The following is a 13,426-nucleotide window of genomic DNA, read 5'->3' as shown; positions in this document are numbered from 1 at the left end:
GACAAGGTAATTGCTACTGATTGGACGGACCGACATCAGTAGAAAAGAGGAAAGTGGTTGTTGGCATTAGGTGGGCCTCAGAAAATTAGCCTTGCTTTTCGATCCAACGGGCAGTGCTTTCTCCAATGCCTCAGCAAAGCCGGGCAACCATCGGATGAGGAATCTATGTACGCGCTTTTCTCGATGACGACATTGACAAGGGAACTCCTCTGTGATTTATTCTCGCATTTTTATTAATTTATCACGCGGTTCAGCGCCTTCCTGGTGGATGCACTCCAGGAATTGGATTGGAATCGACTGGATTGGAAGGGAACGGATTTGACTGCCTCTGCTTCCTCGCCATTGACCATGTCTGGAGTCTGAAGGGGAGCAGGATCTGAGGGGTAGATAAGCCTTATTTGAGGCGAAAGAGCTTCAAAAGTTCGAAGTTGAATTTCTGTGCTCTGGTTTTGTTGAGTGTTTGAGGAAGATTTGGTGGGTATTTGATTGTTTTGCCTGGTATTTGATTGTTTTGTTGGGATGCCGACGAGATACTGGTGTCATCACTGCCGAAGGTCTGTGAGATTGGAGAGAAGTGGACGCATGGAATGCCCGATCTGTGATGGAGATTTTCTAGAGGAAATGGGTGGGGGTTTTGAAGAACGATTCCGCCATCCAAGATGGATGGCCATGGGGGGTGGGGGCGATGAGAGCGTTGCTGCATTTTACGAGAACTTCGAGATGGATGGGGGAATGGGCATGAGTCGCGGGATGATGATGCCGCCCAGGATGCATAGACGGCGAAGGCCTGAGCATCATCATCATCATCACCACCATCATCACATGCAGATGGTGGAAGCTGTGCATGCCTTGATGAGCCATCTGCACAGGCCGCGTGATGCGGAATCATCCCGCAGGAGGATACAGCAACTCCGCGAGCGGATCCCGCCGCCTATGATGACCTCGTCTGATCATATGCTTTTGTTGCGCGGACCTGTGGATGGTGGCGTTGAGCTCTTCATCCCGCGGAACCGTGCGGCGTATACGCTGGATGAGTTTATGGAGCACCTGAGTCAGCAGTTTCCTGACGGTGGCAGGTGCGGGCCTCCGCCTGCCTCCAGGAGCGCCGTTGACGCGATGCCGACGGTGAAGATTGCGCAGAAGCATCTGTGTATTGAGTCACACTGCGCTGTCTGTACCGATGAGTTCGAAATCGGGGGGGAGGCGAGGGAGATGCCGTGTAAACACATCTACCATGCCGATTGCATTCTTCCGTGGCTGGCTCAGCACAATTCGTGCCCTATTTGTCGACATGAGATGCCTACTGATGACGAGGTAAGGGTTAGGGTTAGGGTTGATCCGTATTCTTTGCTTTTTTTTTTTTTGTCTCTCTCTCTCTTTCTTTGTAAAAATGATTCCCCAGTATAGTAGTGGCAAGCATACACCGCCTATCAAGAGGTTGGGGGTTCTCAGGGCAGATCAATGCCCCGATCGCCTCCTTGTTGCCAGTGCGTTGGCCATTTCTTGTGGAGATGGAACTCTGGTGGGGCCTGGGGGCTAGAACAGGTCCTCACTTGCACCAACCCAGCTTGCCAACAGCATGTAATTGGATCAGTGTCCCCACTAATCCCTTGTGGGTAGTATGTGCCCATTTCTTGTGAGAATTGAACCCTGGTTGGGGCGATTTTCACTGACCCGGCTTGCGTCCTGATTGATTAGGAATTTACTGGATTGATCTTGAAGTGTTGCTTAAATGAGATGTCCTTTTATACATTTGATTATTTAGATGCAGAGTGGGGATTATTAAGAATAAAAAAGTACATGATGCAATTTAGAGATTTTCCGATTTCCCTAAATTTATGTCTTATTCTTGTCCTGGACTTTACTAGATTAATCCTGCACTTTAAAGTATTGATCACATAAGATGCCAGAGACAGCCAAAAGCCAAAGCTGAAGGCACCATTTAATCATTTTCCGATTTCTCCAAGTTCAGGTTTGACTTTAATGGGTTGCACTTGAAGTGTCGATCGCATGAGAGGCTCTTTTACCGGTTTGATTTTTTCAATGCACTGTAGAAATTACCGGTTTGATTTTTTCAATGCACTGTAGAAATTATTAGAACAGAGAAAGCCAAAGTCAAAAGCCCATGACACTGTCTAGTTATTTTCTGATTTTTCCAAATTCATATTTTACTTTAATGGATTGACCTTGAAGTATTGATAGCATGAGAGGCCCTTTTACAGCTTCGATTTTCTAAGTGCACAATAGAGGTTATGAGAACAGAACTAAGGAAATTTAAAAGCAAAAAGTTCAGTATGCAATTTAATTTTTTTTCTCATTTCTCCAAATTCATGTCTTCTTTTTTGTACTCGACTTTTTTGCTGGATTGACCTTGAAGTATTGTTTACATGAGAGACCTTTTACAGCATTTATTTTCGAAATGCATATTAGCTGCCTAGCTGCTAGTGTTTCGGCCACTTGTGACGATTGAATCTTGGTCGGGGCTATAATAGCACCCCTCTTTCACTGACCGGGCTCACCTTCACTGGATTGACTTTGAAGTATCCCTTTTATAGATGCAAAGTAGAGAATGGAATGGAACTGAGGAAAACCAAAAGCAAAAGCTCATGAGATGGTCTAGTTTTTTTTGGTTTCTCGAAATTCATTTTTTTTTCATTTTTGTACTCTACTTTATTGGATTGATCTGGAAGTATTGATCACATGAGAGGCCCTTTCCCTGCTTTGATTTTCCAGATGCATAGTAGAGATTATTCGAACAGAGCTATGAGAATGCAAAAGCAAAATCGTATGACATGGTCTAGTTATTTTCATATTTCTCCAACTCTCCAATGGTCTCTGGGTGGATCAAAGCCCCCATTGTTCCCTTGTGGGTAGTGTGCCAGCCACTTCTTGTAAGGAACCCCGGGGGTAGTGTGTCAGACACTTCTTGTCAGGAACCCCTTGTGGCTAGTGCATCAGCCACTTCTTCATTCTTGTGCTAGAATTTACTGGATTGACCTTGAAGTATTGATCACATGAGAGGCCCTTTCACACCTTTGTTTTTCAAAATGCACAGTTGAGAGTAGAGCACATAAGATAGTAAGATGATAATTTTTTTAGTCTCCAACAAATTACCACAAAAGTATGTCAATGGGACTAAAAGTATTGATCATACAAGAGACCCTTTTACAGATTTTATTTTCTTGATGCATGGTAGAGATTATTAGAACAGAGCTAAAAAAAGGCCAAAGAAAAAGTCCGGGGTTCAATTTAGTTATTTTCTGAATTCTCCAAAGTCATGTCTTTATTCTTGTACCCACATCTTAGATCTTTGCTATTGATGTTAACTTAGTTTTGGGGAGCTACTCTTGCACTCCCAATTTATATTACACAGATTGTACTTGACCACTCAGTCTTGGCCACTCCCCATAGGATATCATCATCTGCCAGTGCATTGTTTCCTTTGGTCACTCCCTGGAAGATATCATCCACCAGTGCATTGGCCCCTGCACAGTTATGAATGACTGATGGGGAGCCTGAATTGCAGTCACCCCACACATCCTTGGTAGCCAACTTGTTTCAGTTCCAATACAAGCTCCAGCACCAGCAAGCCATGACATCCTCTCCTTTGTTTGCATTGAAACTCTTTTTCGCTGGCACCTTGTTTTATTTTATATTATTCCAAGAAAAATCTTGTGGGGAAACGCAAGGGATGCTTTCCCACACTCATGGATGGCATTCCCAGTAAGCTTGTTGCTGTAGACTAGTGTGCCTAACCTTAGGGGGTTTTGATCCAGACACATGCTGACACAAAACATGCCAATATGCTCAACATTAGCGACAACCAGTTGAGCTAACCCCTTGGGCTACTTGCACCTTCTTTTAAATCTTCTCTTGACTAGATATTTAGCTTTTATCTAGACACATAGTTCTTTGTCTTTTCTGCTTTCAGTATTGATCTATAAGAGTTTTCACTTAATTGTATTTAAGTTGGATGTACTCTTTTAGGCCTATTGACCTATTTTTTGTGGTCATTTGTTGGCGATTATTAAAATTATCTAATCTTATCTTTTCTCAATTTTTCTAACAGAGTTATGACCGGCAGAGCACAAGATCCCCAACAGAGCAGGAGTCATCAACATCCCAGTCCCAGGAACCCTCAGCTTCCCAATCCCATGTCGGGTTGACTATATGGGGGCTCCCCGGTGGGGGGTATGCAGTTGGCAGATTCTCGACACCTCCCCCTGTTGGCAGGAGTTCTTCTTCTTCTTCTATGATTTTCAACAGAGGGCTTGGTGGCTCAGATTCAGGTAATAACACAAGTGGAGAAAGCCAAGGTAGACGCAATCCATTCTCCTTTCTCTGGCCATTCCGCTCATCCAATTCGAGCCAAGAAGGCTCTTCAACTTCTACAAATGACCATCATGCCAGAAGATGGTTTGGTTAGAAGATTGCTGTGTTACCAGAAACTTGACGAGGAGATCCATTTCTCATTCCATTCCAATGCTTGTTCTCATTTCCATTCCATCTCAACACTACATGAGTAGATTTATGTGTCGGTTCACTTTTGATTCCTCCAAAACCCTCTAGCCTCATTTGCCATTCAGTTTTTGGTTTCTGGTAGCATACCTTTAATGGAGACCTGCAGGTGCTCAACTGTGCATTGAAATAAAACCCTTGATAATAAGGGCATTTGCAAGTTTACATTTATAATTATCTTCATTTTGCAACCCACAATTATAGTCGGCTGGTTGCAACCAGTCTGTATGTTCATCTGGGCTTCCCACTGCTGGCATGTTTACAGAAGCTGTAATTGTAACCTTTGTGCTTTTTGCAAGAGCTTTTTGGGCTCTTCCAGAATCAGTTTAGTCTGTTCATTTTGTCATTCATATGATGAATGCCATGGATACATCAAGCCCAACTTTGGATTTAGTGTGGTGGTTCTCTGGGATTACTCTGAGGCAGCCATGGACTCTTCCTAGCTTGACTATTTCGGATTACCCTATTGGGCTGCTTTTATATTTACCTATGTAAATAAACCTTTAGATTTTCTTTTTGGGACCATTTAATGGCAGTAATTGTAGTGTTGCCGACCTTTGTACCCTTGTACCATGGTTTTTGACTTCTTCACTGTCAAAGATGGTATACAGGTCTTTTCAAAAGCTGCAATTTTCACAAGGCTTGCATTTTTTGCAAGTACACTCAAATTTTATATGAAATTTAAATATTCTATCCAGATGTCTTATATTGATAGAATTTTCCAAGCATTTTTTGGAGATGACATATAAGAACACGCCTGTTCGTTTGAGCTCTACAAGTGTCAAATGTGACGAGTTCCACCTGAAGAAAATTGCTTGTATTTTTTGAAGTATGTATCCACATTTATGGCCTTCTTTACTCTGGTGGGTTTGGTCATTAAACAATCTAGTTAGATGCTTTTATGTCATATTATATTACAATGTTACCAGGTTATATAATTTGTACATGAATGATAGCATATCGTGGTTTACACAAAATGCAATCCAAATAGTAGTTGACAGTTGCTGGGTTGTTTTTTTAATTTATTAGTTTCTGTTGAGGGATGGAAGTTCTACAAGGTTTGAAGAATACAAGTAAGCTTTTACATAGTGGCTGCATTATACCTGCCTCCTGAATTCTGTGTACATGCATCTGTATCAATGCATTGCATATCTTTGAAGGTGTATCTTATTTGCTGCTCGCTTGTTCTTCTATTTATCTGTTCTCTGTCGAGGGATGGATTTAAATTTTACAAGGTTTTATGAATATAAATAAACTTTTGCATAGTAGTTGCATTAAACCTGCCTCCTGAATTGTGTCTACATGCATCTATATTAATGCATTGCATATCTTTGAAGGTGTATCTTATTTTGGTGCTACAATTTTCTTGTAGGGGAGGTAAGTTATTGCAATATTTCCTGCATTCCCATACATTGTCCCCACTTTTGGGTTGTGAACATTGGTCAATCATCTTGAAGCAGCTTGTGTTAGCATATATTTCAGATAAAGTTCTAAAATTGCCAGTACCTGTGCATTTATCAAGATAAGATAGATTATTCCATCTTGAATTTCTCGGTTATCTAAAGGATAACACATTTTCTGAAAGTAAATGGACATTTCCATTTACTGTTCATGTTTTGTTGTAGTTTTATGTGGTTTTGGTCCCTAATGTTTGTTGTAGTTTTGAGCAAACTTTTGTTGTCTTTACAATTCACATTTCATCTGGATTTTTGGTCATGGAGTAATGAGGATAAAAACATCTTTACAACAAAATTAAGAGGAAAGCATTATGTGATACAAAATTTTCCGACTCAAATAAGATATAAATGATCAGGGCAGGAAAACATGTCTGGCTTTCTGATTCATCTGGTTCAATTTCATTAGAAGTTGAACTGATTTTTTCCTTTAGTCATACACCATTGCAAATTTGCAACACTTGAACCTCTACTTCTAGCTTTTCTTATTCCAGTAATCATTGGAATTAATAGACATTATCCTATATTTGCATTAAATTTTTTTGATCTAGAGAATAATTGCAATCATTTGAACATTGCAACCTTGTCTAGTAATAATCGGAGGCAATAGATAGATTATCCTATCTTTATGTTAAAATTTATTGAGCTAGAGAATACTTGCAGTTATTTGAACATTGCAACAATTTCATGGGGTATCCTCGGCTTAAAGAATTGCATAGCTAGTTCCATGTAGCAGAAAAGTTACATGAAACATCACTCTAGTTAATTAGCAACTGAGAGACTGAAATATCACTCTGATTGTCATGGCCTTACCTCCTTGGTGCTGAATGCATGGCCTAGTCTAGGCTAGGATTTGTATCGAATTATTGGGATAAAAAAATGATATGAATCCTGCCAACAGAAAAAATTGTGTTCCTTATGGTAACCGCAACATCTGATTTTGCATTTTCCCCATTAAAAATTAATGAGCCGTTATGTAATCATTAGTCTTTGCAGCAAAGGTATGGATTTGAGAAAATTTGCATTCTTGTTAATTTTTTCCTATTCTGATGTCCCATATTAATATTATATTATTTGTGTGGAGCTCAAACTGGTTACTATACACGGGAACTGAAGCAATTTTATTGGGGCTATACCTTTTTTTTAAGCTATATTGAATAACCGGCTGTGAATAAATAATAATGTATATATCGAAAATTTGCATATATGCTAAAAATGATTTTCATCCAGTGTATATCCTTTTGCGTTTTAAATTTTAATCACTGAGATTTTAAATTTTAATATGCATGCATATTAATTTTACTCGTCATTCTGCACTGGGATGAAATTTGTTTAAAGATAAGACATGATGAGATGGAAAAAGTATTTCTAAAGTCTAGAACTGATTTGCTCCAATATAACCAACGAGATGTTTAATCCCTGCCGGTTTCGGAAATATCAAGATCGTAGTTGTAAACGGACACTTGAACGAAATTAGAGTACTAGAATATTTGGATTGAGTGGACTATCTTCGTAAGTCTTCACTGTCACGTGTGGATTGCCGTTTATAATATAGATCAATCAAATCTGTCTGGCCAAACCCAAGAGGCTCTTAAAAATCATTCGTGTCCTTCATTTGTTGAGAAGTTGTTGTCGTTGGAGAATCAACTTCAACACACCCAAAACTTGCACAAAACTACATATTTGATATATATGACAGAATGGTGCATTTTCTACTTTTAACAGACTAATTCTTTATTAGCTTGATGGTAAATACACCAAATGGGTTCTCTGTGATTTATTTTCCACAAAGGATTCTTTAGATCATGTACACTACGCTGAGTACACTGGGCTGAGTTGTAGATATATCGATAAGATTAGTTTTTAGTTCTTTGGAGTTAATTCGTTGAATACCTAAGCCAGACATGATGTACAACGTTCTCATGGTAGCCAATCCTGGGTGTATTAAAATCCTCTTGTATTAATTACTTATTACTCTGTAATGGCTAACCATACCTCCCAAAATTTAGGCCAATTAGAGATTTCAACCCATTAGTGTTTATAGGGCTCTAGAACTTAGACATAATTGGGTTTGGGCCTCAAGGAGTATGCTCTTTCCAAATTGTGTGAGGATGCCATTATTTTGTGATGTTATAACATACCCATGTTTTACAAAGTTGTTATTGGTGATTACCCATGTTTCCTTTGCATGTGTGCAAATTCCACTTGCATGCATCCATGTTATGGTGAGGGTTTCATAAACATATGAAATCTTCATCCATATAGGGTATAGCACTATATTGTGATCCCACAACAAATCCATGTTTTAGAAAGTTGTTATTCATGCTTGCTTATCATCCCCGTACATATTTACATGCCACTTGCATGCTTCCATGTTATTGTATGCAGCCAATAAACTTATGTAAGTTCTATGTTGAAATGTCTAATCCACATATCACTTGCATGCTTCCATGTTATAGTGAGGATCCTATGAACATATAAGATCTACCCACATGGAAGGAAAATGTTTTTAAACTTGATGGTGATATATGCCATTCTTTGTGGAAAACATCTCGTGAAATTGAGATAGTGCAATTCCATACTCTTCATACTCTAAGCAAATGATACTTCAAACTTTCTGCTCTTCACAATCCATGCAAATGAGGAATGAGGCTTCATGTTTGATGTGTCCACAGTGAATGAACCTTTGCAATTTAAAGTGCATGGTCATACCTTAACATCACTCACTCAATCTTATACACAATTATTTTATATTTTTCCTATTTCTTTTTATACAACTTTTGAACATTAATTCACATGCCTTGATGTCAAATTTTTACATATTGTCATGGGATAACTGTTTAAAGTGCATGCTCATACCTTAACATCGCTCACTCAATCTTATACACAATTATTTTATATTTTTCCTATTTCTTTTTATACAACTTTTGAACATTAATTCACATGCCTTGATGTCAAATTTTTACATATTGTCATGGGATAACTGGGACTGAAGTGCCCTTGCCTCTTGGTGTATTGTTTTGGTAGAAATCCATTAGGAAATGGAGATCTGACAATCAAATCACTTCAAAATCACAATCTCAGTGATTGAAAATTGTTATCATAGGGTTTTTGGGTTTTTGAGTTGACCTAGGGCCTCATAAATGCAAGTTGAGCAATGGATTTAGTGATTTCAGTGATTGATCATTTGTTTGATTTTGGGAGAGGTCATTGGAAATGGGGTAGTTTGTGTGCCAATTGTCATGCTACTTGAATATCCATCATTGTAATGGATTGATCTAATACATGGCTTTAGGTTAATTACTTGAAGTTTCATCATTGTAGTAGATTGATGTAGTATGTATCTTAGTTAAAGATTCATATCAACCTCAATTTTTGAGTATACATTCTCTCATCATTTTCATTTGATATGTTTTTTTTGGGAACATAAATAAGATTTACCGTTATTTTTTGCTAATATTTTAAAAGCCTATGTCGATCAAAATTTACCTAAATCTCACACCCACTTCTCATATTTTGGCAATAACAATTCATATAACTTTAGTCCTTAGACTTTTTTTAGGGTAAGATGAAGCTAGCATGATGTCCTATCCCATGCCCATATATTTATTGCCATTCACATAAATCATGGTTGATTTTGGCCAATCCTTTAAAATTTATGGTTTCCATTTAGAAGGCATTGGCATGGTTTTGCATGTTCTTAGATTTGAAATTCCGTCTATGTTCTTTTGTCTATCAAAGGATTTGCTATTATTTGTGCAAATTCAAGATACAACTCTTGAGAGTTCACTAGTCCACTCAAGGAAAATAGGTTAGTGACAATGAGTTTCTTTATGATTTCCTTGACCTCATTGTTGTGGATTTATTTGCTATAGAGTTTAATGAACCACCAGACATGCTCATTAGGTACTTATGGTTCTAGCCCTTTATTATCTTATCATGGATGGGTTCCAGAAGGTATCATCCCTAGCTACTTTAGGGAGAGGTTTGTCTTATCCTCAACCCTCTATTATTGTGAGCTTCCCTATCAAGTAATAACCCAACTTGGCTTTTCTTGATATGTTTTATCGAAAAAGTCTTTGTAATGGGAGTGATATCCCCATTTAGTGGACACTCTCCCATAAATGTGGGCATCTCAATGCCACTAACTTCGTAATGATTCAATTGAAACCTTTTTGTAACAAACCCCAACCTTTATTGTGTGGGTTAGTCTTACTATTGATCATCCAAGTGTCATTTTATTGTCTTTTAAACAATTTCTAATGGCTCCCTAATGGCCAACAATTTGGATTAATTTATAAACTTATCAAATGCCAATATAAACTCCCATTTTGCTTAAACTATTAGCAATAAACTCTCACTTTGCTTGGGTTGCTTGTACCCAAGCTTGGGTATGTTTTCTAGGTTTTGGGATTTCAAGGTTTGTACATTTTGATAATTATCTTGAGGCTTAAATTTCCTACATTAATCACTATAATGCAAAAATAAGGCTATGAAGTGATGTAATTACAACATTTGAATTTCGACTTTCTCATTGTTTGTTTTTTCTCGGTAAAAATAACTAATCTATTAAAATATGTACAGAGGTCGAAAATACATCATGGCGAAACCAGTGTGAGACAGGCTCTGGGCATCACACCCACGAGTCGATAATGCACCAGAGACAGAAACAAGCTCTCGCTCATGCAGGGGCACTAGACCAAGACCGAGACTGACCATCGCTGCAGGCCCGTGCAGGGGCAACATACTAAAAACCAAGGCTGATCGTAGATGCAGGCCCGCGCAGGGGCATCAAGTAAAAAGGAGACTGACCACCATAGACTGTTCTTGCCCAATACATTAGCAAAAATTACAAAACAGAGATGACATAACAGAAAACGCCAAAGACTATAACTGAACCAAAGACAAATTGCCGGTAAGACTAGTAGACCAGGTGAAGAGCCAATAGAACCTTGAGCGCGGGCGCCCTCATTCGTCCAATTGCTCTTCCACAATTTGGCACCACCCATAGGTTTCTCGTTCATATTCAGTTGGAAAAGTCGCTGCCTCTTCCCCAGTTTCCGCCTTTTGAACCTTCTGAGTGTGCTTAGCTTTTTCCGGGTCTGTAGCCGGTACCTCTGCTTCCGGCTCCATAACAGCTTCCGGAGCCTGCACTTCTTGCCCTGGGTCGACTTGCATCGGTTGCCCTTGTTCAACCATGGGGTCGTCATCGTCCTGAGCGTTCTCAATAAACAGTATAGAAACATGCGCACTGATCCTTGGGTTATTTGTTGAGCTGGTAAAATTGAAGATGGTGGAGCCAAAGGCTGGCAATGTGGCCGAGCCTGAAGCCCCTGCATCCATGAATTGACTGGAATGTAGGGGGACGGCTCCAGTAGAGCTAGCCAGATTGCAGTGGCAGCAATGGCCAACTCTGTCCCCTTCATGCCTGCGTGAGACCCCTCCTCTGGAAGAGCCTCGACGGCTGAGCATACGCTGTCGAGGTCTCACCATTGAGGGATGAAAATTCCAGCAAGCCGCAAAATGCACCAGACTTTCTGCTACCAGAGTCGACTGCGTGAACCCGTCCGTCTGCGAATGGATCACAACCGAGACAGAGAGGCCAGTCGTCTGCATTACTACCAACATTCCCTGCTCACACCCTGTTTTATTCCCAACCTCCTCACCTACCCTGCTCGGGATCACATCCGCCATTACTGCTGCCATCCGCTGGGTCGAATACGCTCTCGGGCATTAACTATCCCATGCCCTCGCGCCTTAAACCTCCCTCGTCCTTTCCTTCCGTTCGTTGTGGGTGCCATGTGATGGCCGAGGGGCGGCATGTGTCCAGCCTCCCACTCCTGTCCCGTCTCACATATCACCCGCATCCGGGGTTCGACTTTCTCATTGTTAAAGATGAGATCATATAAAATTTGCATGTAATCCTTTTCAAGGTGACATTTATTAAAATGTAATTTATCAAAAGAATTTTGAAACAAACTCTTAGTGATAAAATCTCACTTTGCTTGTACTCAAGTTTGGGCATGTTTTCTAGGTTTTTGTACTTAAGTTTGGGTATGTCTTCTAGCTTTTGAGGTTTCAAGGTTTTGTGCATTATGATAATTATATCGGGGCTTAAAATTCTTATATTAATCACTATAATGCGACATTAAGACTATGAATGATATGAATTATGATATTTGAATTTCATATTAAATTTCTCAGTGCTAAAGATAAATGTCATAAAATTTGCATGTAGTCCTTTTCAAGGTGACATTTATTATAATGTAATTTACAAAAGAAATGTTGCAAAACACGAGTTTGTTATAAAATTTGTGGCAATTTAAGATGGAAATAATGAGATGAATTTTGAACATATCTGTAATTGATAATGCCAAAATTTTATATAATTTGAACTTTGAAATCAATAATATATGTGTAATGATAATTAATATTTAGGTAACGATATGTTCATGACATCTGTACACCTCATACATGACATGGATGGCAATGATATTCCCAATCCAATGTTATAATAACTTGATTTGAGATGATAGTTACACGGATGATGCTTTCGGTGATGCCTTTTCCAATAGAATTTATGAGCTTGTTTAAGATGAAAATTTCCACCATTTTTGCATGGTGTAGAGACATTGAACATACAAAATTACAAAAACATTTGAGACATATGTTAATACCTTAATTACACATTTTTTTTAAGAGCATATAAACAAATGTTGGAATTTTACATTCCACTTTGTATTTCAGAAAAAAAATCCATACGGTGGCTCACAACTTTCATTGCACTTTATTGGATAATCTTTTTTTTTTCCAAGGAAAAAAGCGAACTTTTCATTAAACATAAAAAGTTACAAGTATATGCCAAAGGCATTCCGTTTGCTGTATGATGTTCTCATATAGCTGCTGCAAAAAGACAGTCCTTTCTGCACCTCAAAATCTGGCTAAAGTATCAGCTGAAAGGCGTAAAAATACACAGTTACGCTTTCAGCCTATCACTTTATTGGATAATCTATAAATAGTTACGTAAATCAAATGTTATATATGTAATTATATATACTTTTCCCAATGAAAAATCCATAGCTTTTTGTTTCATAGACTAATGTTAAAGTTACATTTTATAAGTGCTATTTGATAAGGTAAAACATGTTAAACTTACTTTTATACTAAGAGTGGGGGTGGGGATGTGAATCAATATAACATCATTTTTTCATTTTAAATGAGCATTCATCCATCATTCATTAACTTCAATGCATTAAACACATGTAAACTCAAATAACAGTACATGAAGTTTAATATGGAAACCTTTGCAGGAGAAAACCACAAAATACTTATCTTTATAAATGTTTATAGGCACAAACCTACAAGAGACACCAATCTTCTTCGTTGAGCACCAACTCAACAAGATATTTTGTAGGGACCAACTTACTAGAGATACCAACCTCCTTGGCTAAGCA

At 38.7% G+C, this 13,426-nt stretch overlaps 1 protein-coding gene across 1 annotated transcript; it reads left to right on the top strand.

Moving 5' to 3' along the window:
• The first annotated feature begins 227 nt into the window (after positions 1–227).
• LOC149250571 (putative E3 ubiquitin-protein ligase RHC1A) lies at positions 228–5,215 on the top strand. Its single transcript, XM_089459149.1, has 2 exons — positions 228–1,314; positions 4,070–5,215. Exons 1-2 carry the CDS (start codon positions 520–522, stop codon positions 4,424–4,426), a joined length of 1,152 nt encoding a protein of 383 aa, XP_089315275.1. The 5' UTR covers positions 228–519; the 3' UTR covers positions 4,427–5,215.
• Positions 5,216–13,426: the final 8,211 nt, after the last annotated feature.

Source organism: Pinus tabuliformis, chromosome 7 (genome assembly GCF_031772625.1).
Source record: "Pinus tabuliformis cultivar Carrire ecotype Pingquan chromosome 7, CPIR1, whole genome shotgun sequence".
Taxonomy (NCBI): Eukaryota; Viridiplantae; Streptophyta; class Pinopsida; order Pinales; family Pinaceae; genus Pinus; species Pinus tabuliformis.
The sequence above is the reverse complement of the archived record's forward strand: the minus strand, read 5'-3'. Positions and strand labels throughout refer to the sequence as shown.

What these genes read in the sequence shown, in the direction of transcription:
- LOC149250571 (XM_089459149.1), top strand. Translation starts at nt 520, where the DNA reads ATGCCGACGAGATACTGGTGTCATCACTGCCGAAGGTCTGTGAGATTG. An exon ending in AGATGCCTACTGATGACGAG is followed by an intron (nt 1,315 to 4,069) that starts GTAAGGGTTAGG and finishes TTTTTCTAACAG; the next exon opens with AGTTATGACCGGCAGAGCAC.